General features: G+C 37.5%; 1 protein-coding gene across 8 annotated transcripts in view; it reads right to left on the minus strand.

The window, feature by feature from the left end:
- The window catches only part of POLQ (DNA polymerase theta), a 125,764-nt gene that overhangs the window by 36,225 nt on the left and 65,537 nt on the right, over positions 1-24,002 (minus strand). For 6 of the 8 annotated variants that reach the window (XR_010118469.1, XM_055260420.2, XM_063630142.1 and 3 more), the window contains 7 exons: positions 20,714-23,820; positions 18,466-18,609; positions 16,928-17,124; positions 15,107-15,347; positions 7,448-7,641; positions 4,235-4,372; positions 2,876-3,050 (listed from right to left, as the gene is read on the minus strand). Coding sequence is in view for 7 of the 8 variants with exons in the window: in XM_055260420.2 (XP_055116395.2) it covers positions 2,876-3,050; positions 4,235-4,372; positions 7,448-7,641; positions 15,107-15,347; positions 16,928-17,124; positions 18,466-18,609; positions 20,714-23,820 (4,196 nt within the window). In the remaining variant the exon portion in view is untranslated. Of the gene's footprint in view, positions 1-2,875; positions 3,051-4,234; positions 6,323-7,444; positions 7,642-15,106; positions 15,348-16,927; positions 17,125-18,465; positions 18,610-20,713; positions 23,821-24,002 lie in introns of those variants that run through there. The other 2 variants (XM_055260421.2, XM_063630144.1) reach the window with 2 other exon arrangements.

Below are 24,002 nucleotides of genomic sequence, written 5' to 3' on the forward strand. Positions count from 1 at the left end.
TATGTATAGCTCCATCATCTTCTGATAAATCAGACCTTTTAAGTGACTTGGACGTTGTTTTTTTGAATGATCCCCTGATACTATGTCTTTGTCATTTAGCTTTTAGCACAAAATAAGTGCTCAGTTAATGATAACCTTTAATATAATTGTTGTCATTAAATGGCCTGTTCAGTGTTACAAAGCTAACAAACAGAAGAGGAAGGCATCCAAGGCTCTTTTTACATCAACACATTGTCTGCTTTTCTATAACACTTAATATTCAGCACACTACTCTGGTCTATTAGTGGAATTAATGAAGCAACACTGGCAGACCAAAAAAATGGTAAAAATAAATTACAAAGAATGAATATATAACTTAATGGATATGAAGTATATTCATGAAATGGCTTTGCTATGCTTAAGTTTGTATTTCTAAATATTATAAGCATTATAAAATATTAAAATACATTTCTAAAATCACTAATAAGTAAAATCAGTAATAAAATCAAAATAAATGTTGCACATTTATTTGTTCTTTACAAACAAATAACAAAGCAGAAGGCTTATTACTGATTTTCTCTTCTGCTTTGTAAAGAATAAATGTGCAACACCATTGAAAATTCTAGGTTGCTGGGTGAGGTGGCTAATGCCTGTAATCCCAGCACTTTGGGAGGCCAAGGTGGGTGGATCACGGGGTCAAGAGATCGAGACCATCCTGGCCAACATAGTGAAACACTGTCTCTACTAAAAATACAAAAATTAGCTGAGGCAGGAGAATCACTTGAACCCAGGAGGCGGAGGTTGCAGTGAGCCAAGATCATGCCACTGCACTCCAGCCTGGCGACAGAGGGAGACTCCATCTCAAAAATAAATAAACAAATAAATAAATAAATAAATATAAAAGAAAATTCTAGGTTGATGTTGTCTTTTCATCACGGAGGATTTTATTTTACATAAGTTTATATCATTAGCATATGTTTCAAAGTGAAATTTAAATACCAACAGGACACGATATCACTAGGATGGGACAAGTTCAGAAAGTTTAGAACAAGGGATAAAGCAAGCAGAGAAAAGCAGCACCTCATGGAGCCTCTGCGCTGGGTAACAGCAGCAACCGATAGTGAGCACTTTCTTTTTTTTTTTTTGAGACGGAGTCTTGCTCTGTCACCCAGGCTGGAGTGCAGTGGCACAATCTCGGCTTACTGCAACTTCCGCCTCCCAGGTTCACGCCATTCTCCTGCCTCAGCCTCTCCGAGTAGCTGGGACTACAGGCACCCGCCACCACGCCCGGCTAATTTTTTGTATTTTTAGTAGAGACGGGGTTTCACCGTGGTCTCGATCTCCTGACCTCGTGATCCGCCCGCCTCGGCCTCCCAAAGTGCTGGGATTACAAGCGTGAGCCACCGCGCCCGGCCCGATAGTGAGCACTTTCTAGGAGCCATGCACTATTCTAAATACTCTACATCTATGAACCTATTTAATCCTCAGAATTACCAGGTGAGGTAAGACTGTTATGACCTTGTTTATTTATTGGTTTATTGATTGATTGACTGAGACAGGGTCTCACTCTGTTGCCCAGGCTGAAGTGCAGTGGCTCAATCACAGCTCACTGTAGCCTTGACCCCCCGGGCTCAAGCAATCCTTCTACGTCAGCCTCCCAAGTGGCTGGGACTACAGGCACAAGATACCACACATGGCTAATTTTTTGACTTTCTTTAGAGACATGGTTTCACTATCTTGCTCAGGCTAGTCTCAAACTCCTGGGCTCAAGTGACCCTCCCATCTTGGCCTCCCAAAGTGCTGGGATTACAGGCGGCAGCCACTGTGCCCAGCCTATTACCTTGTTTTATGCATGAAAAAAACGTAGGCATTGAGAGGTTAAGTATCTTGTCTAAAGATTCACAGAACCAGGATTCAAACCCTGATTTCTGATGTCAAAGCCCACATTCTATACCACCAATCTAAACTGCCTGCCTCCTCTATGAATGAGTTAAAGCTACCTTTTCTTCCACTACACATCACATTTAGCAAATATTTAGAGTTTTGTACTGCCTAGAGAAAGAATACATTTTTCTTTGTAAGATTACACTCTTATTTATCTCAGGAGGACCATGAGATAACCAAAGGACTCTACAGCTTTCTTTTCTGCTTGGGTAAAATAAAACACTTACTTATACAAATACCCCAGAGGCCTACTCAGATTCAACGTGGAGAAATCTTAAGAGGCTCAAAAAAGGGCTGGGACTGAAATTCGATAAGACCACTGACTCAAATATTTAATTCCTATGTACATGCACATTGAAAGTACTGTCTCAGACATCCCAGTTACTCTATGCAAGTTCTTAAAAGCAGCAACCAGGCTGGGCGCAGTGGTTCACGCCTGTAATCCCAGCACTTTGGAAGGCCAAGGCGGGTGGATCACCTGAGGTCAGGAGTTCGAGACCAGCCTGACCAATGTGACAAAACCCCATCTCTACTAAAAATACAAAAATTAGCCAGATGTGGTGGTATGCGCCTGTAATCCCAGCTACTCGGGAGGTTGAGGCAGGAGAATCACTTGAACCTGGGAGGCGGAGGTTGCAGGGAGCTGAGATCATGCCACCGCACTCCAGCCTAGCCAACAAGAGTGAAACTCTGTCTCAAAAATAAATAAATAAATAAATAAATAAATAAATAAATAAATAAATAAATAAATATAAAAGCAGGAACAAATACTCATCTCGGTACCCAGGTAGTATCTATCTATGCTTTGGATAAAGCATGTATTTTATAGTTGTAAAACTTCACTGAACTCCTTGATCAACACTTGAATTCTTGGCCATCATAAGAAATATTACATATGAAAATGTTTTTCCTTCAAAATTGGATATCGTTTATACTTAAGATTTCTCATCACCTGTAGCAGTGTGCGACTGTGATACAGGATAGATTCTTTCCATTCCAAGAAAAGGATTAAGACGCTTTTCCCGCTGAAGGGGAAAGACCACTTTGGTAATAGCATTAGTGATTCTTCTCCATTCTAATATCAAGCCTGGTAAAGGATGTAATGCCTTTAATTTATTTAAAACATCCTGCCAAAAAAAATAAGGTAATATTGAATTCTTGTCCAAATTCCATTGCAAGCTAGAATCTCTTTTCTGTAAATAATGCAGTCTCAAAATTAAATTTGAGAGTAATATCTACAACTCAAAACTATTACTTGGTTTTTTTTTTTTTAAACCACCATATTGATAAAACTATAACGACAGTTTATAAAATGGAAATGTGGTAATACTGAGCAGTATCAATTTAAAACTACCTTTTTCAAAAAAATAAATGAATTGTCAGTTTAACAAAGTAACTGCCTCCCCACACCCCACCAAAAGTTTATTTTACATCATCTGTTTTCTTTATGCATTTTCCTCCTTCGCTCCTCACATGACTGGAAGTATCCCAGTTGTTTTTGTGCTTGCGTGGATACTTACATGGTTTTCATATCAAGGTAATCAGGAGACATTTATTTTTAAAACTTTGAATTTTTCATACTATAGACTTTCAGTGAACTATATTAAGGAACAGAAACTTGTGAGTAAAAGGGCCAGTGAGATTAAATTAAAAATTGTGCTATAGCCTGGAGCTAAGGAAACTTCCTAGGAGCATACACATCATAGATAACGGTATAAGGACCACAATTCTACACAAGGGCAACTTGGACAGCTCTGTGGCTATATTTTCTACCCTATTTTTCTCCTGAAACATCTGTAAAAATGCAAAATTAAGCCTTTTCTCTCTTCCCTCCTACTAATGCACACAGTTTCCATGGATTATTATTAACAATTGTACTTTGAAATTAGCAGATTAAATTCTTAAATCAGGGTCTGTGCAGTGGCTCATGCCTGTAATCCCAGCACGTTGGGAGGCTGAGATGGGAGGATCTCTTGAGGTCAGGAGTTCAAGATCAGCCTGGCCAACATGGTGAAACCCCATCTCCACTAAAAATACAAAAATTAGCCAGGCATGGTGGTACACCTTTATAAAGCTTTATACCATTTTAATGATAGGAAGGAAGGACACAACTGCTAACTTAGATTATGATTCGGATTTTCCATGCTGGAATATCTCCACAGAATTTGTGGGCTACCAAACCACAAACCAATGTGTTAATTTATATCTGGGTAAATTCAAATGGTAGGCTAAGATCTTGATTTCATCAGCATTCTTTCTAGACACCAAAATGTTAAGGTTCTGCCCTGCTCGTGACTGCCCCAAAGAGCACCTTACTAGTGCTGAACTGTCTTCCCAGCCTTAGCTTGCGTCCATTGTCATTCCCTCTTCTGGTAGAACCCAGAGTTTTCTTGCTGCCTTGGTTTTTCATCTCTCCATTTGGGGGCAACTTCAATTCCAAAAATAAAACCTGCAAGAAATTGATGCCTCTTTAGTCAAGAATGAAACTTGCAAGGATTATCATTCAGAAAATATTTTAAGTTATTTTAGAAAACAATCTCTACAGTTCAACATGGATTGAAATAATGTTTCTGTGGATAATTTGGAATTACCATATTTAATAAGTGATGGCAATCAAAATTTATGTCAGGTTGTCTATCCATACTCTAATTAGACACTATCAGATTAATTAATACTAACACAAGGCCTTTTTTTTTTCTTTTTTTTGAGACAGGATCTCACTGTCACCCAGGCCGGAGTGTAGTGGTGTGATCACAGCTCACTATAGCCTTGACTTCCTGGGCTCAAGTGATCCTCCCACCTCAGCCTCCCGAGTAGCTGGGGCCACAGGCATGTACCACCATGGCCAGCTAATTTTTGTATCTTTGGTAGAGACAAGATTTCGCCATGTTGGCCAGGGTGGTCTCAAACTCCTAAGCGCAAGCAATCCAGCTGCCTCAGCCTCCCAATGTGCCGGGATTATAGGCATGAGCCACCACACATAGCCAGCTTTTAAGCAGTCAGGAACACAGGCACATGTATACTCTGTGCTGAGCAACTGGCAAACAAGTTATTGACATTGAGACTTACTGCTCTAAGAATTGTGAGCTCTCCTAAATGAGGCTGCTCAATCAGTTAAGCCCCATAGATCAACATGGAAGCTTACATGGCTATTGTCTCATTACAAAAATCAGAAAACATGAAAGTAGGAAGGGGTTTGAAAAGTCATCTAGTCCCACCACCACAATGCTGGGCCCTGATAGTCCCTAGGCACAAAAAGTTAGGAGAAGGTGGCCAATACAATGTGGCAATAATGAATGCTAGAGAGGGCCAGTAGCACCCACTGAAGACACCAGGATCGTGCTGTGCAGGAGGTGGAAGACGCCATGTAACACTCACAAGCTCAGATTAGAGGGGATGAAACTAGGGCAATTCAGAACATTATCTACTATACCTAATCATTCACTTATATACTTCAAGTGGGTTTTAATGAACCTTGGATTATTTTCCCAGTAATAATTCTAAAAATTGAAACTGTTTGTATAAGTACAAGAATTTTTCCCACAAGTTGAGCCAGGGGTGGAAGGGAAGATAATCCCTGTGCTTCTCTAGAATAGTAATGATGACAGAAACAATGATCTGGTTCCAGTTTGAACTGGGGTCTTAGGAATGAAAGGTACTGAGGCTTACTACAGATGTCAGTAACTATTTAGCCCAAGAACTGTGTTACACAGATATGAACACATGCATGTATAGGGATTAGCGTTGCCACATATACCAAATAAAATTACAAAATGCCCAGTTAAATTTGAGTTGCATGGGGCATACTTATACTAAATTGTTATCCGTCGTTTACCTGATTTTATTGACAAATTATAGTTGTATACATTCATGGGGTACAAGATGATGTTTTGATATAAGTATACAACGTGGTGCGATTAAATTAAGCTGATTAACATACTGATCACCACACTTAGACCTATCATTTTTTATGGTAAGACATTTGAAATTTACTCTTAGTTACTTTGAAATATATAATACATTACTATTGACTGTAGTCACCCTTGTGTACAATAAATCTTAGAATCAATTCCTCCTGTTTATCTGAAACCTTGTACCCTTTGATAAACAACTCCCCATTCCCCTATCTAAAACCTTATACCCTTGGATTAGCAACTCCCTATTTCCCCACTCCCTACTCCCCCAGCCTCTGGTAACAACTGTTCCACTTTCTACTTCGAGGAGTTCAACTTCATTGGATTCCACATATAGTGAGATCATCCGAAACATATGGTACTTATCTTTCTGTAACTGGCTTATTTCACTTAGCATAACATCCTTCAGGTTCATCCATGTTTTCAAAAATGACAGCATGAAATACAAATTTCAAACTGGATGTGCCATATTTTATCAGGCAACCCTAGTATAGGTATCAAAGGGTACATGAATGGCAGTATAGGAGAAAAAAACCAAGCAACTGGATAGGAAAAATAAAACACTATTAAAGTAACAATAAAGCAACAAACCCAGGAAGAGAGACCCATTATGATTAAAGACAACACAAATATCTCAAGTTATATATTTAGAAGTTCTTTAGCTTAAGCTTTTTTTTTTTTTTTTTTTTTTTTTTTTTGGTGAAGCTTTCAGAATTAACCGTGAAACTTAACATACAAATTACCTTCCAGGTAACTGCCATTTTGACATGCAGGACTAAGAAGAAGCCAATAATATCAAAGGCCCTTTACTCTTAGTCCAGGATTTGCTCGAGGCCTGTAGCTTGCATGCTTTCAAGCCCATCTGAATCAAAAGGGCAGCAACCCCTGCCTTTGCCCCAAACCTACTTGTGCTGAAACAGAGATTCTATATTTTCTACAAGTTCCCTGTGTAATTTTATGTACAGTCAGCTAGGTATTGGCTTGGGGATTGAAAAGCAGATGCCAACCAGAAAAAAAAAAGGCACCACCGAATTCAACACACGAATAAGAGAAACCAAGTTCCTCATTTTCTTTAAAATATGTTAACAAAGGAACAGAAAATCAAATACTGCATGTTCTCACTTATAAGTGGAAGCTAAATGACGAGAACTCACGAGCACAAAAATCCCTTTTTCATTTAATTCAGAAAAATATCCAGTTTCCTATTCTATAGAAAGATGTTAGGGCAAGCAAGGAAGGGGTAAGGGCTCATGAAATGACTAACTTCCTGGAGAAATAGCTATGCTGTCATGCAACTACCACTACCAATCATTTCTTCAACAAATACTTAGTGAGTCCCTCCTCTGTTCCAGGCAAATCTCCTTCTCAAGGAGCTTACATTCTAGAAGTCCTCTTTATTACCTTCCTTTATTTGTAAATTAAATACAGATATAATTTACAAATTAGATGCTAGAATATTCCCAAAGCAATCCAGTTAACTGGCTGTTTCATTTTACTGACCTTTGGTGTTCAGGTAAATACACACACACACACACACACACACACACACACACACAAATCATTTTAACTCTAAAAATTATTTATCTATATCCATAGCCCCAGGATACAACCTCAGCGATGTCATCTGAACTGGTAAAAGAAAAACTGTGGCCAGCTAGTTGATAGGCCTGGGTCTCAATTGCATCCAGCTTGGCTTGCATTATATGTTTCTGACTTTCACATTCTGCAGTACTAAAGCCGATTCCATTTAGTTCTAGCAAAGCCAAGCAGTACTGGGAGGGCATTTCCACCTTACGGAAAACATCTGGAAGAAAAAAGAAAATTAAAACGTTAATTCATTGGCTAAGTGGCTAGATCAGCAGCCTTACCTAAACTATACAGAATTCATCTAGGAAAATCCAGAAATGCTACCAAGGTATCCTTCAGGAGCCAGTCTCCCGAGCAGCATCCTCAAGCCAACAATGACAGGTGGAAAAGTACAGGCTAGTTTAGCACTCGACAACTATCCTTGTCTCTGCAGAGAGTAGAAGAGTCGGCAATCTTGTGACTAGTCTGGATTACAAGAGACTGTATTTCTCCTAAGATGTTTCTGCTTCTACTCTTAGCAGGAACATAACAATCAACCTTATTTTGAAATCCAAAATGCTCCAAAATCTGAAACTTTCTGAGCACTGACATGACACCACAAGTAGGACATTCCATACCTGACTTTACGTGCCAGGGCACAATCAAAATGCAGGTGTACAACACAAAGTTTATTCAGCGTCTCTAAAGGAAAAAAGCCCCTCCTTGCCCCATTCAGCTTCAATATATCTTTTCTGCCAGACAACCACAGACTGCCTACATGAGTGACTGAGACAGTGATACCTTTGCTTTCTGATGTTTCAGTGTACACAAATTTTATTTTGTGCACAAAATTATTAAATACATTGTATAAAATCATCTTTAGGCTATGTCTATAGGTATATATGAATTCTACATTTAGGCTTGGGTCTCACCCCCAAGATATCTCATTATGTATATGCAAATATTCCAAAATCCAAAAAAATCTGAAATGTAAAACACTTCTGGGGTCCCACATTTTGGATAAGGCAGACTTAACTTATATATTAAAGGCCCTGAGAGGACCTGAAGCAAAGAAAACTATTTAATTTTATTTTAAGTGAAAGTCCCAAACTTATTTGACCATTAAACCCTTTTTTCATATAATACTTATTAACATCTTGAAAAGTAAGCATCCATGGAATGTACTATAGGAAATGCTGTCCTAAATCCTTAAGAAAGAATCCGTTAAGACTTCAGCTTCCAGTATTGAGTCACTAGGAATCTAAGCAACCCTGGCCCACCCTCCCCAGCTCCACACAAACACATTATATGAGGCACTGCTGATCTCAATTAGCATGAGAAATCTCCAGGGACACCCATAACCACCACGAAAAGCAAAGAAACAAATGAGAGTTACTGGCCTCTAACTAACTGCAGAAGGTACAAGGCCATCAGAGCCGGGCTTTAGAAGCCTGGAACTAGTGGAGAAATTCATGTTACTTGAGACTAGAGAAATAATGAACTTGGATCAGAACAGGAACAATCAGAGAAGCACAAAGTAAGAGTGGCAGGAAGCTAGCCTGCATCCATAGCCATTCGGAAGGAGCAAGGTCATTATGGGAATGGAGTCCCATAGCAAAAAAAGTTAACGGGATATAGATCCTTGAAACAACAACAGGATGAGAAGCTGAGTCTCAGACTCCTGTTCTGAAACAAAACTCTGAAAGGCTACTGTGGTCCCTGGATGCAGAGTAGTGTGGTACCCAGCACAGGCAGGAGCAAAACATTTCTAAGGGAAGATTTCCCCCACGTAAGTCCTGCAGGGATCCTTGATCATAATAAATCCTGTATGAACTCACAAAAAATATGAAAAATACAAGACAGCAAAGAAATGTGAATAGGACTCAGAAGAAACAACCAACAACAAATTTAGATCCCCAAAATTGCAGATAAGGACTAGTTAGAATATTGTACAACTGTGAATGAACTACTTAAAACACAAAAACTGACCAGAAACAAGTAAAATAGTAGGAAAATAGAGAACAAGTGTATCAATAATCAAATAAGCAGAAATACATCAAAAATCACAATAAATTGGCAAATTTGTAAAAAAAAAAAAAAAAAAAAAAAAAAAAAAAAAAAAAAAAAATGTTAAGCCTGAAAAATAAATGAGCTATACTTTGTTTATAAGACATGTCTGAAGATAGGAACCTAGAAAGGTTAAAAGGGATAGAAAAAAGCTATATGAAGTAAAATTAAGAGAAAGCTGATGTTGCCATATTCATATAAGAAAACAGACTAAGAATAAAAATCATTATTTGTAATACAGATGGTCATAATACAATAATAGAAGGTTTAATTCACCAGGAAGACAAATCAATTTTAAACACATACACACCTAATAAAATGGCCTCAAAACAAAGTTAAAATTGATTGAATTACAGGGAAAATTAGACATAGAATATTTTAAAAACAACTTTGACTTAACAGACATATAAAATTGTACATCCAGAATTAGAATACACATTCTTTTGTGTGCACATACAGCATTTACACAATAGTTCAGGTTTTAGATAATTAATCCTTCTCTAAAAAGTTCAAGAATTAGTATTATACAACCATGTACTCTAACTACAACACAATTAAGTTTAAAGATAATAAAAATACAAAATAAAAGTTTCTAAATATTTGGGAATTAAAAACCATTCTTCTAAATAATTTGTGAGTGAAAAAATATATCAGAAATCTAAAAATATCTAGCATGATAAGAATATTATCAGGCCAGGAATAGTGGCTCACAACTGTAATCCCAGCACTTTGGGAGGCAAAGGCAGGAGGACTGCTTGAGGGCAAGAGTTCGAGACCAGGCTGGGCAACATAGCAAGACCCCCATCTCTACAAAAAAAAAAAAGTGTGTGTGTGTGTGTGTGTGTGTATACACATCAAAACTGTGGAATACAATAAAAGTAGTGCTTTGAGTAAAATTTATAGCCATATATATTTATATATGTTTTTGTGATACAGATCCTCACTCTATTGCCCAGACTGGAGTACAGTGGCAGAATCTCTGCTCACTGCAACCTTTGCCTCCAGGGTTCAAGTGATTCTCATGCCTCAGCCTCCCAAGTAGCTGGGATTACAGGTGCATGCGACCACACCCAGCTAATTTTTGTATTTTTAGTACAGACAGGGTTTCACCATGTTGGCCAGGCTGGTCTCAAACTCCTGGCCTCAAGTGATCCACCTGCCTCAGCCTCCCAGAGTGCTGGGATTACAGGCGTGAGCCACCGCACCCGGCTGCCTTATATTCTTAAGTTAGAAAAGAAAAAAAATAATTTGAGAAGTAATGGTTTTAAGGTCAAAGTTATGAATATTGAAAAATGACTACAAAATAAAGTCAGGGGAACTAGAAAAAATAGATAATATAGATGTGGACAGAAATCAAGGAAATAGAAAACAAAAGTAATAGGAAGAATCAAAGGCAAAGGTTGGTTCTTTGAAAAGACTAGAAAATTGGGAAAACTTCAAGGACATTAAACAATAATATTATGAAAGAAAAAGAGAATATAACAAATAAACCAGAGATGTAAAAAAGAGAGACTTAGCAATAGCTGTATACCAATAAATTTGAAAATTTAGATGAAACATAAATTCTACCAGATGTACAAGGAGGAACTGGTATCATTCCTTCTGAAACTATTCCAATCAATAGAAAAAGAGGGAATCCTCCCTAACTCATTTTATGAGGCCAGCATCATCCTGATATCAAAGCCGGGCAGAGACACAACAAAAAAAGAGAATTTTAGACCAATATCCTTGATGAACATTGATGCAAAAATCCTCAATAAAATACTGGCAAACCAAATCCAGCAGCACATCAAAAAGCTTATCCACCAGGATCAAGTGGGCTTTATCCCTGGGATGCAAGGCTGGTTCAACATACGCAAATCAATAAATGTAATCCAGCATATAAACAGAACCAAAGACAAAAACCACATGATTATCTCAATAGATGCAGAAAAGGCCTTTGAGAAAATTCAAGAACCATTCATGCTAAAAACGCTCAATAAATTAGGTATTGATGGGACGTATTTCAAAATAATAAGAGCTATCTATGACAAACCCACAGCCAGTATCATACTCAATGGCCAAAACTGGAAGCATTCCCTTTGAAAACTGGCACAAGACTGGGATGCCCTCTCTCACCACTCCTATTCAACATAGTGTTGGAAGTTCTGGCCAACGCAATTAGGCAGGAGAAGGAAACAAAGGGTATTCAATTAGGAAAAGAGGAAGTCAAATTGTCCCTGTTTGCAGATGACATGATTGTATATCTAGAAAACCCCATCGTCTCAGCCCAAAATCTCCTTCAGCTGATAAGCAACTTCAGCAAAGTCTCAGGATAGAAAATCAATGTACAAAAATCACAAGCATTCTTATACACCAATAACAGACAAACAGAGAGCCAAATCATGAGTGAACTCCCATTCACAGTTGCTTCAAAGAGAATAAAATACCTAGGAATCCAACTTACAAGAGACATGAAGGACCTCTTCAAGGAGAACTACAAACCACTGCTCAATGAAATAAAAGAGGATACAAACAAATGGAAGAACATTCCATGCTCATGGGTTGGAAGAATCAATATGGTGAAAATGGCCATACTGCCCAAGGTAATTTATAGATTCAATGCCATCTCCATCAAGCTACCAATGACTTTCTTCACAGAATTGGAAAAAACTACTTTAAAGTTCATATGGAACCAAAAAAGAGCCCGCGTCGCCAAGTCAATCCTAAGCCAAAAGAACAAAGCTGGAGGCATCACGCTACCTGACTTCAAACTATACTACAAGGCTACAGTAACCAAAACAGCATGGTACTGGTACCACAACAGAGACATAGATCAATGGAACAGAACAGAGCCCTCAGAAATAACACTGCATATCTACAACCATCTGATCTTTGACAAACCTGCCAAAAACAAGCAATGGGATAAGGATTCCCTATTTAATAAATGGTGCTGGGAAAACTGGCTAGCCATATGTAGAAAGCTGAAACTGGATCCCTTCCTTACCCCTTATACAAAAATTAATTCAAGATGGATTAAAGACTTACATGTTAGACCTAAAACCATAAAAACCCTAGAAGAAAACCTAGGCATTACCATTCAGGACATAGGCATGGGCAAGGACTTCATGTCTAAAACACCAAAAGCAATGGCAACAAAAGCCAAAATTGATAAATGGGATCTAATTAAACTAAAGAGTTTCTGCACAGCAAAAGAAACTACCATCAGAGTGAACAGGCAACCTACAGTATGGGAGAAACTTTTCGCAACCTACTCATCTGACAAAGAGCTAATATCCAGAATCTACAATGAACTCAAATTTACAAGAAAAAAAAAAACAACCCCATCAAAAAGTGGGCGAAGGACATGAACAGACACTTCTCAAAAGAAGACATTTATGCAGCCAAAAAACACATGAAAAAATGCTCACCATCACTGGCCATCAGACAAATGCAAATCAAAACCACAATGAGATACCATCTCACACCAGTTAGAATGGTGATCATTAAAAAATCAGGAAACAACAGGTGCTGGAGAGGATGTGGAGAAATAGGAACACTTTTACACTGTTGGTGGGACTGTAAACTAGTTTAACCATTGTGGAAGTCCATGTGGCGATTCTTCAGGGATCTAGAACTAGAAATACCATTTGACCCAGCCATCCCATTACTGGGTATATACACAAAGGACTATAAATCATGCTGCTATAAAGACACATGCACACGTATGTTTATTGCGGCACTATTCACAATAGCAAAGACTTGGAACCAACCCAAATGTCCAACAACGATAGACTGGATTAAGAAAATGTGGCACATATACACCATGGAATACTATGCAGCCATAAAAAATGATGAGTTCATGTCCTTTGTAGGGACACGGATGAAACTGGAAATCGTCATTCTCAGTAAACTATCGCAAGGACAAAAAACCAAACACCGCATGTTCTCACTCATAGGTGGGAATTGAACAATGAGAACACATGGACACAGGAAGGGGAACATCGCACTCCAGGGACTGTTGTGGGGTGGGGGGAGGGGGGAGGGATAGCATTAGGAGATATACCTAATGCTAAATGACGAGTTAATGGGTGCAGTACACCAACATGGCACATGTATACATATGTAACAAACCTGCACATTGTGCACATGTACCCTAAAACTTAAAGTATAATAATAAAAAATAAATAAGTAAATAAAAATAAAGTATATAGGATGGGAATGTCACAGTGGAGTAATAAAAAGAAAAAAAAGATTTGGAAAAAATATATATATATAGCTTACCAAATATATCAAAATAAATAACTGAATAATCTTACAGTTATTAAAGAAATCAAAGCTGTAGTTAAAATATCTTTCTATATCAGATAGGAATACCTCCTGGCTAACAGAAAAATTTTAAAAATAAAACATATCTATATCTCTTTCTACGAAGAAATAATTATATTCAAACTAAATCTGATAGCTGTCCACATTCTCTCCAAAAACTTCCCTTATCTCAATGCACTTCAATTCTTGAATTCTATGAATAAGAAAGCATTAACACTGTACAAAAATGCATTTAATACCTCCTAACCACCCTTTTTTTTTTGAGATGGGGTCTCACTATGTAGTCCAGGCTGGTCTCGAACTTCTGGGCTCCAGTGATCCTCTCACCTTAGACTCCTGAGTAGCTGGGACTACAGGCAGGAGCCACTGAGCCAGGCTAGCCATACATTTTTGAAAGTGCAGAAAAAAAAAGGAGCTTTCAAAAGCACATTGAAATTGTGAAAGTTAAAAATTATAATAATCAACTAACATAATAAGCACCTTCTCTGTGACAAACACTGCCCATATTCACTATCTTATTTAATCCTTAGAACAACTTTATAAGAACCAGACTTACAGTTTCAGTAGTTTGCCCAAAGTCCCTCAGCTCATAAGTGGATAGCCCAGATCCAAACCCTAGTCTGTATGAATTCATCCATCTATTTTCTAGTACCTATTGATTAGTCAATAAATTCGGTCACTCCTCACAATGAAGCCAAATTTGTTCTACTTCACATCTCTACCATAAGCATCCCTTAAGCTCTCTGTAGTCAGGGTGCTCGATCTGGGCCAGCAGATAACAATGACAATAAATTCATGTTAGTTGTCATGAGGGAAAAAAGAGACTCTCATGATTATCCCTTGCCATGAAAAAACATCTGTTTGTTAATAGTTCCAAAAAGAAAAGAGTTAACTTTCTGAAATCCATTAAGGATGTCTTCTAAGTGTGAAAAAAAATCCTTTGATAAAGTTGAAATACAAAATTAGCAACAACTGCATAAATGCGATTTTGTAATTCTCTTCTTCACACAAGGGCCAGAAATCAGCAATTATGGCCAAACTAACATTAGATGCATGTTTTTGTAAAGTGTTATTGGAAGACAGCCATTTGTTTTGCTCTTGTCTACAGCTGCTCTTTTGCTACAATGGCAGACTTGAGTATTTGTGATAGAGATTGTTTAGTTTACAAAGCCAAAAATATTTACTCTCTGGCCTTTTATAGAAAAAAAGCACTAGACAATCCAAAGGTACGATTTGCATAAATGTGTAATTTACCCATTTTTGATAAAGAGTGGCTAAATCTCTATCTCTAATCTATAACATAAAAATGCCAGAAACTTGGTTTTTACCTTGAAGGTTTTCCTTCTGCAACAAAGAGTTGAGCTGATTCATAGAGTTGAAGATGAGAATGGACTCCACAGATGCTCTGTATCGCCCAGAATGTTCACTGCCAGCATTTAGCCCCAGGCTTTGAATCCCTTGGCTGGTCTCCATCCCTTCTAGGAGTGGAAGCTCATGAGGAAGAAAACTGGTAACTATGCTATGAAGAGTCGGCTCCTGAGAATCTGGATCTAGTAACCAGCATGCCACCTGAATGGGATAGCAATGAGAATATTTTCCTGATTTTTTTCAAAGACACTTTTGTACCTCTAGATGAAAAAGGAAAAAAAGAAAGCTCATTTCTAACCTCACTTAGTTTCATTTAATATTTATTCAGTGGTCTTCCCAGGAAAGAATGAAAGAATAATTGTAACAGGACTCCTTTTTGGTAGCAACAACAGCAGTAGCTTTCAAAGAAAGAAAAGTTGTAACTATTCCATTACTACAATGCTCAGGCCGATCCAGTTTAGCAGTAGGCTTGAAAAACAAGTGTGTCTCAGCAAACTCAAACCATGTGTGTGAAAATGAAGATGGACTCCTCCACGAAGGCTAACATATTTTAAGGATAATTTGGGCTAAGCTACTGTAATAAAGATGGGCCTGTGAGGTTTTAGGTATATTTAGTTCCTTCATCATCAAAAGAAGTGAGGTGCCAGGCGCGGTGGCTGACGCCTGTAATCCCAGCACTTTGGGAGACTGAGGCGGGTTTATCACCTGAGGTCAGAAGTTCAAGACTAGCCTGGTCAACATGGTGAAACCCTGTCTCTACTAAATATACAAAAAATTAGCTGGGCGTGGTGGTGGGCACCTGTAATCCCAGCTACTCAGGAGGCTGAGGCAAGAGAATCGCTTGAACCTGGGAGGTGGAGGTTGCAGTGAGCCGAGATTGCACCACTGCGCTCCAGCCTGGGCAACAAGAGCAAAACTTCATCTCAAAAAAAAAAGAGGCATAAATGTTTTACCATTAAAAGTTTATATCCAGAGTTTCAGAAAGCCTCTAGACTTTCCCCTCAGAATGGGGGGTCTGTCACCAGAACCATCCAATTATTCATTTGATTGCTGTTTCCAACTTCCTCATGAGACTAGGAGTCCTGTAGTTTCTAATACTAGATCAGGCAGATCATTAACTGGATTAGAATAAGGAATCTAAGCCCTGTTCATAATTCTGACAATTACTTTACTATATGACTCAATTATTTCTTTTGTAGGTTAAGAATAAAGTTTTATAGGGGAATATAGAATGAAATAGTCTGATGTAAAAGTTAACATGTTTCTTAACTGAGTCATCACTATGAAGAGTGCATCATACTTTGCTATTATAAAGGAAAGTTCTCAGGAGCCAGTAAGGGGATTTGCCTCTATGCTAAATGGCCACTAACTACAATCCTTTTTGACATCTTATTCACACTCTTTTCCAATTTTCTGCCTCCACCCTCATGAATATTTAAGACCTCCTGCTACCATACACCTAAATCTGTTCTCATTTCACTTCCAATTTACTATTAGACAGAAAACTTAGGATTTATGACCCAAATTAAAATTTTTAAAAAATCTCTGAGGAAAGACATAAACTCTTTAGGGCTCCAAATTTGTGACATCTCTGTTTTTATCTACACAGAGATATTTGGTGCATGATATTCTATTCTGGGTAAATGAGATTATTGAATAAAGAAGTGACTACTCTAAAATACTTAAGCTGTATTATTGACGCTAAGGAAATACCAAGTCATTTAACAATTAACACTAAAAATGTTGTTTTAAGTATATAAAAATTAAATAAGACATAGAACCTTAGGATCTTCATAACTTTGCTCCAAGGAGATGCCACAAGAAAGAAGAAGAATTTTATAGCTCTGGATGAAGTCATAGATGACAACCGAACGTTCTTTATCAGATTCCTTTCGCAAGCAAGATTGAAGGTTCCACATCCTGTCTTTCAAAGTCAGGCTTGGATCTAAAGAAGGTGGAACCAAACTGGCACTAATTTCTTTAAAAAAAAAAAAAAAAGGAAAAAACATTTTTAAGGCAAAAATCAAAAATTACATGCATTCATTTGAAGCAGCAATCTTTAGTAGAAAGACTGAAAAAGACTCAGAAGCCTAAGGGTCTGGTTCCATGTGACGAGTAATTCAGCATCTTATCCAGGTCATATCAGCTATGTAGATGAAATGTGTCATAATCTAAAAATTATGACTTGGGCTAGAAGATTTTTAGTGCTCTACTTAATTAGGTGGGAGAAAATATTAAACATTAATACTTCTAAAAACAAAATTACATTTCCCAAAATGAGGAGTTAAAGACAGGAAAAGTATTTGGAAATAAATTTTAAAGAGAGATTTAGTATGAACAGATACTATTCTATCCAAAATAAAAAAAAGCTTAAGTAACTACTCACCCCAACATATTTTCCTGCAAAACAACTGAAAATATTTCATGCTTACTAAGGAACAGACACTATACAGCATCCTTTAAAATGTTTCCTTATTAATTTTGCTCCTGTCCAAAACCAACCTATCAGCTGGGGTATCCAACAACCACAGTCAGATCACAGGGTATTTCCAGATTACATCCTTTCCACTCCAAAGACTTCTCCAAAGTTTATATGATTCGACTACTATAGATCTCTAGCTCAACATGCCCTCTAGATGAGTTTCAGACCCATTCAATGGGAGGACAGAAGACTGAAAATAAACTGCCATCATTTAGTCTTCAAAAGCAAACCCTAAAGGTGGCAAGAGAGTCCCTGAGGCTTCACTGCCCCCTCAGAGGAAAAACTCATAGCATGAATAGCCTCGTCTGACAGGCAGGGAGAAGTGAGGAAGTGCTTCTTAAAACATTAATTCTAGTTAATATATGCAATAATGTACATGCCAGCTGCTCTCCAAAAAATTACAATTTTTGCCAGCCACAGTGGCTCATGCCTGTAATCCCAACACTCTGGGAGGCCAAAGCGGGTGGATCACCTGAGGTAAGGAGTTCAAGACCAGCCTGACCAACATGGTAAAACCCTGTCTCTACTAAAAAAATACAAAATTAGCCGGCACAGTGGCACATGCTTGTAATAGCAGCTACTTGGGAGGTTGAGGCAGGAGAATCGCTTGAACCCAGGAGGTGAAGGTTGTAGTGGGCCAAGATCATGCCATTGCACTCCAGCCTGGGAAAAAGAGTGACATTCTGTCTCAAAAAAAAAAAAAAGAAAAAAAAAAATTTAAACTCTAAAAATAAATCCTAGGTAAGTATCAGGAAATTATTCTCAAAATATAACATCACTACCCTAATGGATGTTACACTAATTACATAGTGACTTAGCCAAATACTCATTACTTACCAGAATGCTTTTGTTCCTTCTGCAATGAAAAATAATAGGCATCCCTTCCACCCCAGCATACTGCCAGTCCAACCACCAAGATGTCATCACAACCTTTAATAGGAAATCCATCATCTCTAATAGGAATTTCCTGAGGTGAGCTAGCTAAGTAAAACAAAGTGAAATAGTTAAAAATCTCTAAAAATAAAGACATTATATAAATTGTTAAAACAATTATAATAAAAAACCTAACTTTGATAGGCAAAATTTCCAGATCTTAAAATATGCATTTGGACAGTCATTTTAAGTATAAGTAAGATCTTTCCAGGCTTCCCATCAATTAAGATAACTGTCACTATGAAAAAGCTACCAAAGATTTGTTAAAATAAATCTATAATGATTAACTTCAAGAAAGGGAGGCTGCATTTCAAATTTTATAACTCAAACAAAAATACAGATCATTTGTATACTACAAATATTTTGCAGCAAATTCAGCAATTCTTAGCTAAGAAACTCCAGAAAAATAAAGACTATTATTCCTTAGTGAAGAAGCATAATTTTGTATCTAGAGTCAATATTTTTTCCTAAAATAATGTATCTCCAATTTTATAAAGGTCAAGAATCAATCTGTCTTATTGATAATTACATCCCTAGTAGCAGGAAAACAACTGGCACATAGGAAATTAGTACATATTTATTAAATTTAGGTGAACTTTTTCATCCCTCTAGCCACTATTATATAGCCTGATACAGAAAATGTGCTCAATTTTGTTTGTTGCATCAAAAATGCAAAGTGCTATTCAACACTAAAAGTACATAAAAGTTGTGGTTAACACATCTGCTCCATGAATTGAAAATCAGACAAATACTCAAACCTTTATGAACAAATTAATTCATAAAATAGCAAGGTTTAATCAATCTAATCAAACACCTGATTTCCACAGCAGGTTGTCAAGCTGACTACAACTGGTCCCCACAATCCAAAAGGCAGAGTTCATGCAATAAGACAGGAATATACATAGCCTTACTTGACCAAAAGGTTCAACTCTCTCAAAACCTGGAATAGCTCCACAAGGTTTTGGAAGCAACATTTCAGTATACAATTCATGACTATCAACGGAGGTGTAATTTCTACTCAAGATAAATCTTGGAAAATGTAGCTAATGTACACTGTGAAGAACAAAGTTCCTATTAGCAATGTACTTTTGTAATTACATAAGAAAACAAGGATATTACAATTTAATAGAAAATAATTTATGAGGCCAGGCATGGTGGCTCACGCCTGTAATCCCAGCACTTTGGGAGGCCGAGGCGGGTGGATCACGAGGTCAGGGGATCGAGACCATCCTGGCTAACACGGTGAAACCCCATCTCTACTAAAATACAAAAAAAAATAAAAAATTAGCTGGGCGTGGTGGCATGCGCCTGTAGTCCCAGTTACTCAGGAGGCTGAGGCAGGAGAATTGCTTGAACCCAAGAGGCAGAGGTTGCAGTGAGCTGAGATTACGCCACTGCACTCCAGCCTGGCCAACAGCGAGATTCTGTCTAAAATAATAATAATAATAATAATAATAATAATAATTCATGAGCCTAGGAGCAGTGGCTCATGCCAGTAATCCCAGCACTTTGAGAGGCCAACACAGGTGGATCACTTGAGGTCCGGAGTTTGAGACCACCCTGGACAACACGGTGAAACCCCACCTCTACTAAAAATACAAAAATTAGCCGGGCATGGTGCACATGCCTGTACTTCTAGCTACTTGGGAGGCTGAGGCAGGAGAATCACTTGAACTCAGAAGGTGGAGGTTGCAGTAAGCGAAGATCAAGATCACACCACTGCACTCCAGCCTGGGCAACTGAACAAGACAAAGAAAGAGGAAAGAGAGAAAGAAAGAAAAGAAAGAAAGGAGAAAAATTTTAAAAAGAAAAGAATTCATGAGCACTGATGATTAATAAAAACCATTATGTTACAACATTAATATACCATAAAAGAAATGTCACACTCATATTCAAAATATATATTATCTTTATTTTTGTAAACTTTTATTCTAATATATATTACATGCACCTCTTATACTGGAGGGCAACTACCATTAATTAATTTAGGTATGCTGAGTAAATAAGCCTGTTCTACACATAAATCCACAGAGGATACATACTACAATTTGAATAGATTATATTTAATATCTAACATTGAGAAATCTAACTCTTACCTCAGTGTACTAAGTAGTTTACAAATATGAAAAAATAAAATTAAAAAAATTCTTACCTTGCTTAAACCTACTGCCAATATTAGCAGTTTTAGAAGATGTCAAACTTCTAATCTTTTCACAAGCCAGTGAGATGGAAAATTGCTTTTTGCACCGCCACTCCTTAATGAATGTTTGAAAAAGACTTTGATCACTTGCTACATCAATTATGGCCAAACTTTCTGAACTGCTTGAGGCTGGAGTTAACTGTAATCCATCCTGTGATAACTGAAGTGAAAAGCTTGTGTCACTAATAGAGCTGTTGTCTTTGAACCCATTTCTACTCTCTGGATTTAAATCGTGGTTTTTAATATCTGAAGGTGAGCCAAATAAATTACTTTCACCAGGTTGTAAAACATTATTAGTTTTCCAAAGGTTTACAGGTGTTTCAAGAATCCCTGGAAATGTCAGCTTAGAAGCAGATGTTGGAATGGGTGTAGGAGGAATGAGACCATTATCATCAACTATATCACTTTCTTTACGAGGTAAGAGGGATGAGGTTTCATCATGATTGGCATTGTTTTCTAGCATCTCAATCTCGCTTTTTACTTCATTATTAGAATAAAATGAAATTCCCTGCACTTGGTTTGCCTCCAAGTTTGAAATAACTTCTTGTTCTTCATTTAACTCTGTATTTTTTCCATTCAAACTAGACAAGTTTGTAGTCATTGATTTTAGCTTTTCATCTTCTAGAGGACTGGATACTTTATCTAAAATCCTTTGCAGTCCTGGACTTAGATCAAATGATGCCCCTGACCATATGAATGAATTATTTTGCCTGGACCTAGTTAATTTTGATTTTTCAGCCCTTTCATCTTGATCTCCTCCATCTTGATCACCTTGGTGGTGCTCATCAAGTACTGGATCACTTAGTTCTAATGCTCTAGGAGATACTACAGTATGATTCTTCTCTTGGACAGGAAATATATCCGCATTGTCCAAAGCTTCAACCATCTGAACAGAATCCATTTCTGAAAATATAATAGATTCATCATTGGAAAAAGTCAACTGCTGGCGGCTGTCTTGATTCTCATTTACATTTGAGTTTTTAATTAGGTCTTCTTGTTGTAGACACAGAGAATCACTAAAATGGTTTGTTACTTCTGAAGGAAGGGGTTCTTTCGTTTGCACATCAGGTAATTGTTCTTTTAGTAGATAGTCATCACTGAAACTATCAAATAGTAAACTATCACTCATATTCAAACTTGTTTCAGGAACTGGAAGACATTCTCCTTCTAGACCAGTGGGAGTTCTCTTTTGAGGAATCAGAGGTATAACTGGTTTCACAGTTTCTTGTGTTTGATAACCTTGAAGAAAACTATTTAATTGAGAATCAGTAACAGAAAGTTCATTCTTTTTAAAACAAAGACCATTTTCCTCCAGTAGTATTGGATAATGGAAAATCGGGCTTTCTGGAGTCAGGATATCGACCCCATGTGAATCAGTGCTTTGTTTCATAGTACCTACAGTCTTAAGGTCCAAATAATCTATCTTAGTCGCTCCTAGAGGATGCTGTTCAGCAGGAAAAGGAATGTGACACTCCTTCTGAAAAGAGTTCATCAAGTTCTGTTGGACTAAGCTCTTCTGCATTACCCCTGCTGCCAGGTTGGTGTCTTTTGCTCCTAGTTTGGCATTTTCAGTTGCCATCTGTTGTATTATTTTCTCTGACTGAGTATCCAGGTAGAAACTATCTTCAAAATCACAGAGGACTAAACCTAAGTCAGAAACATGACTATTTTTAGTTTTGTTTGTTGTATAAGTACCTGTTTTTTCTTGTAGTGTAGAAATATTTAGAAAATTCTCATGCTGGCCTCCTGATTTGCTAAATGCTCCAGTTGATGGAAGTACTTCACTGGGTATTGCAGTTCTGCTTATATCATCTCCTAATGCCTGAAAATGACTTGGTTTATTTTCTTCTGTATTAAACTTTATCCTTTCACAATTAATAGTAACATTTGAGTCTCTATTTATGTAACTACTGACTGCTTCACAGGGCATTTGTCTCTCTATTATATTTTTCTGTTTGGTAAAAGTGCTTGTCTGTTCATGAGATTGCTTTCGTGGGTACTGGTTAATTGGATGGGTGTTATGGTGTTTCACATAGACATTCTGGTTTTTTGAACCATTTTGTATCAGCACTTCATTTATTTTTTCTGCCTCAACAGCTACTCCTCTGCCCTTTTCACAAACCACACTAGTGGCCTGACAAGTCACATTTTTACTCTGAGATCCTGTGACAATAGGTTCCACAAAATTATCATTAGTTAGTGCTGTATTCCATGAACAATTTTGCTTTATTTGTAATGGGAATGATGTTTTATTATCTTTTTCCTTACCACTCAAAGATACATTTTTAGCAAATGGCCCTGAATTTCTAAATTCCGTTTTCTTCTCATCTAAGGTAAATGGGTCTTCACAAAGACTAGGATTAGACAGAGTCTGTCCTTGTAAATGGATTCTACACGCTCCAGAGTCCTTCAGGGGGTTGCTGTCCCTAGATCGCTTTAGATGCTTTCTATGTTTCCAAGATAGAAAACTTCTGCTCATCTTTTCTGAGTTGAAATTCAAAGGTGCCTTTTTTGTTTTCTGTGAAAAAGTCTGAACAACTTTCTTATTGCTTGTTTTCTCCTCATTCTGAGAGGCTCCTGGCTTCTCTTTATTTATATCCAAAGAGGCCCGTTTTCTTGCTCTGAAAATGGAACATCTCTGATGTTCTTGATTCCCATTCTGGAAATTACAATTAAAGGAACTTGTATGCTCTCTACTTTTATTTAAGTCTTGCACTATATTTGGTGAATGCTTAATATAAGAATCACTAAATATGGTGTTACTTTTGTTCTTTGATGATACTTTTTTATAAGAACTCTTAGTTTGGGATATAAATGTGTGTTCCTTTACTTCGCACTCACTATGAGTCAATGAGCATGTACTAGAATGTAACAGGGCACATGGATTCCATTGCACTCCCATTTCAACTAAGTCCTGCTGCAGAATCATTCTGGCTTCTTCCACTATAAGGGCTGCTGCTTCCCTTTCAGTTAAACCTTTTCTGCCAGTCACCCAGATAGTTCGCATATTCCGACGTTCTTCAACTGCTTCCTCTTCCTCATCCACTGCCTTCCGGACACTACACAAGGAGATGGGAAAAGACAGAAATGAATTCATTCATTCATAAGGCAAATATTTATTAAATATGCAATCTGAGCTGTTCTAGGAACTGAAAAAATAACAATGAAGAAGAGACAGAAATGTATCTGCTCTCATGGCACATTCTAGCTGGGGAATTCAGAAAATAAACAAAAGTTTAAA

The sequence above is a fragment of the Symphalangus syndactylus genome, chromosome 21 (assembly GCF_028878055.3).
Source record: "Symphalangus syndactylus isolate Jambi chromosome 21, NHGRI_mSymSyn1-v2.1_pri, whole genome shotgun sequence".
NCBI lineage: Eukaryota > Metazoa > Chordata > Mammalia > Primates > Hylobatidae > Symphalangus > Symphalangus syndactylus.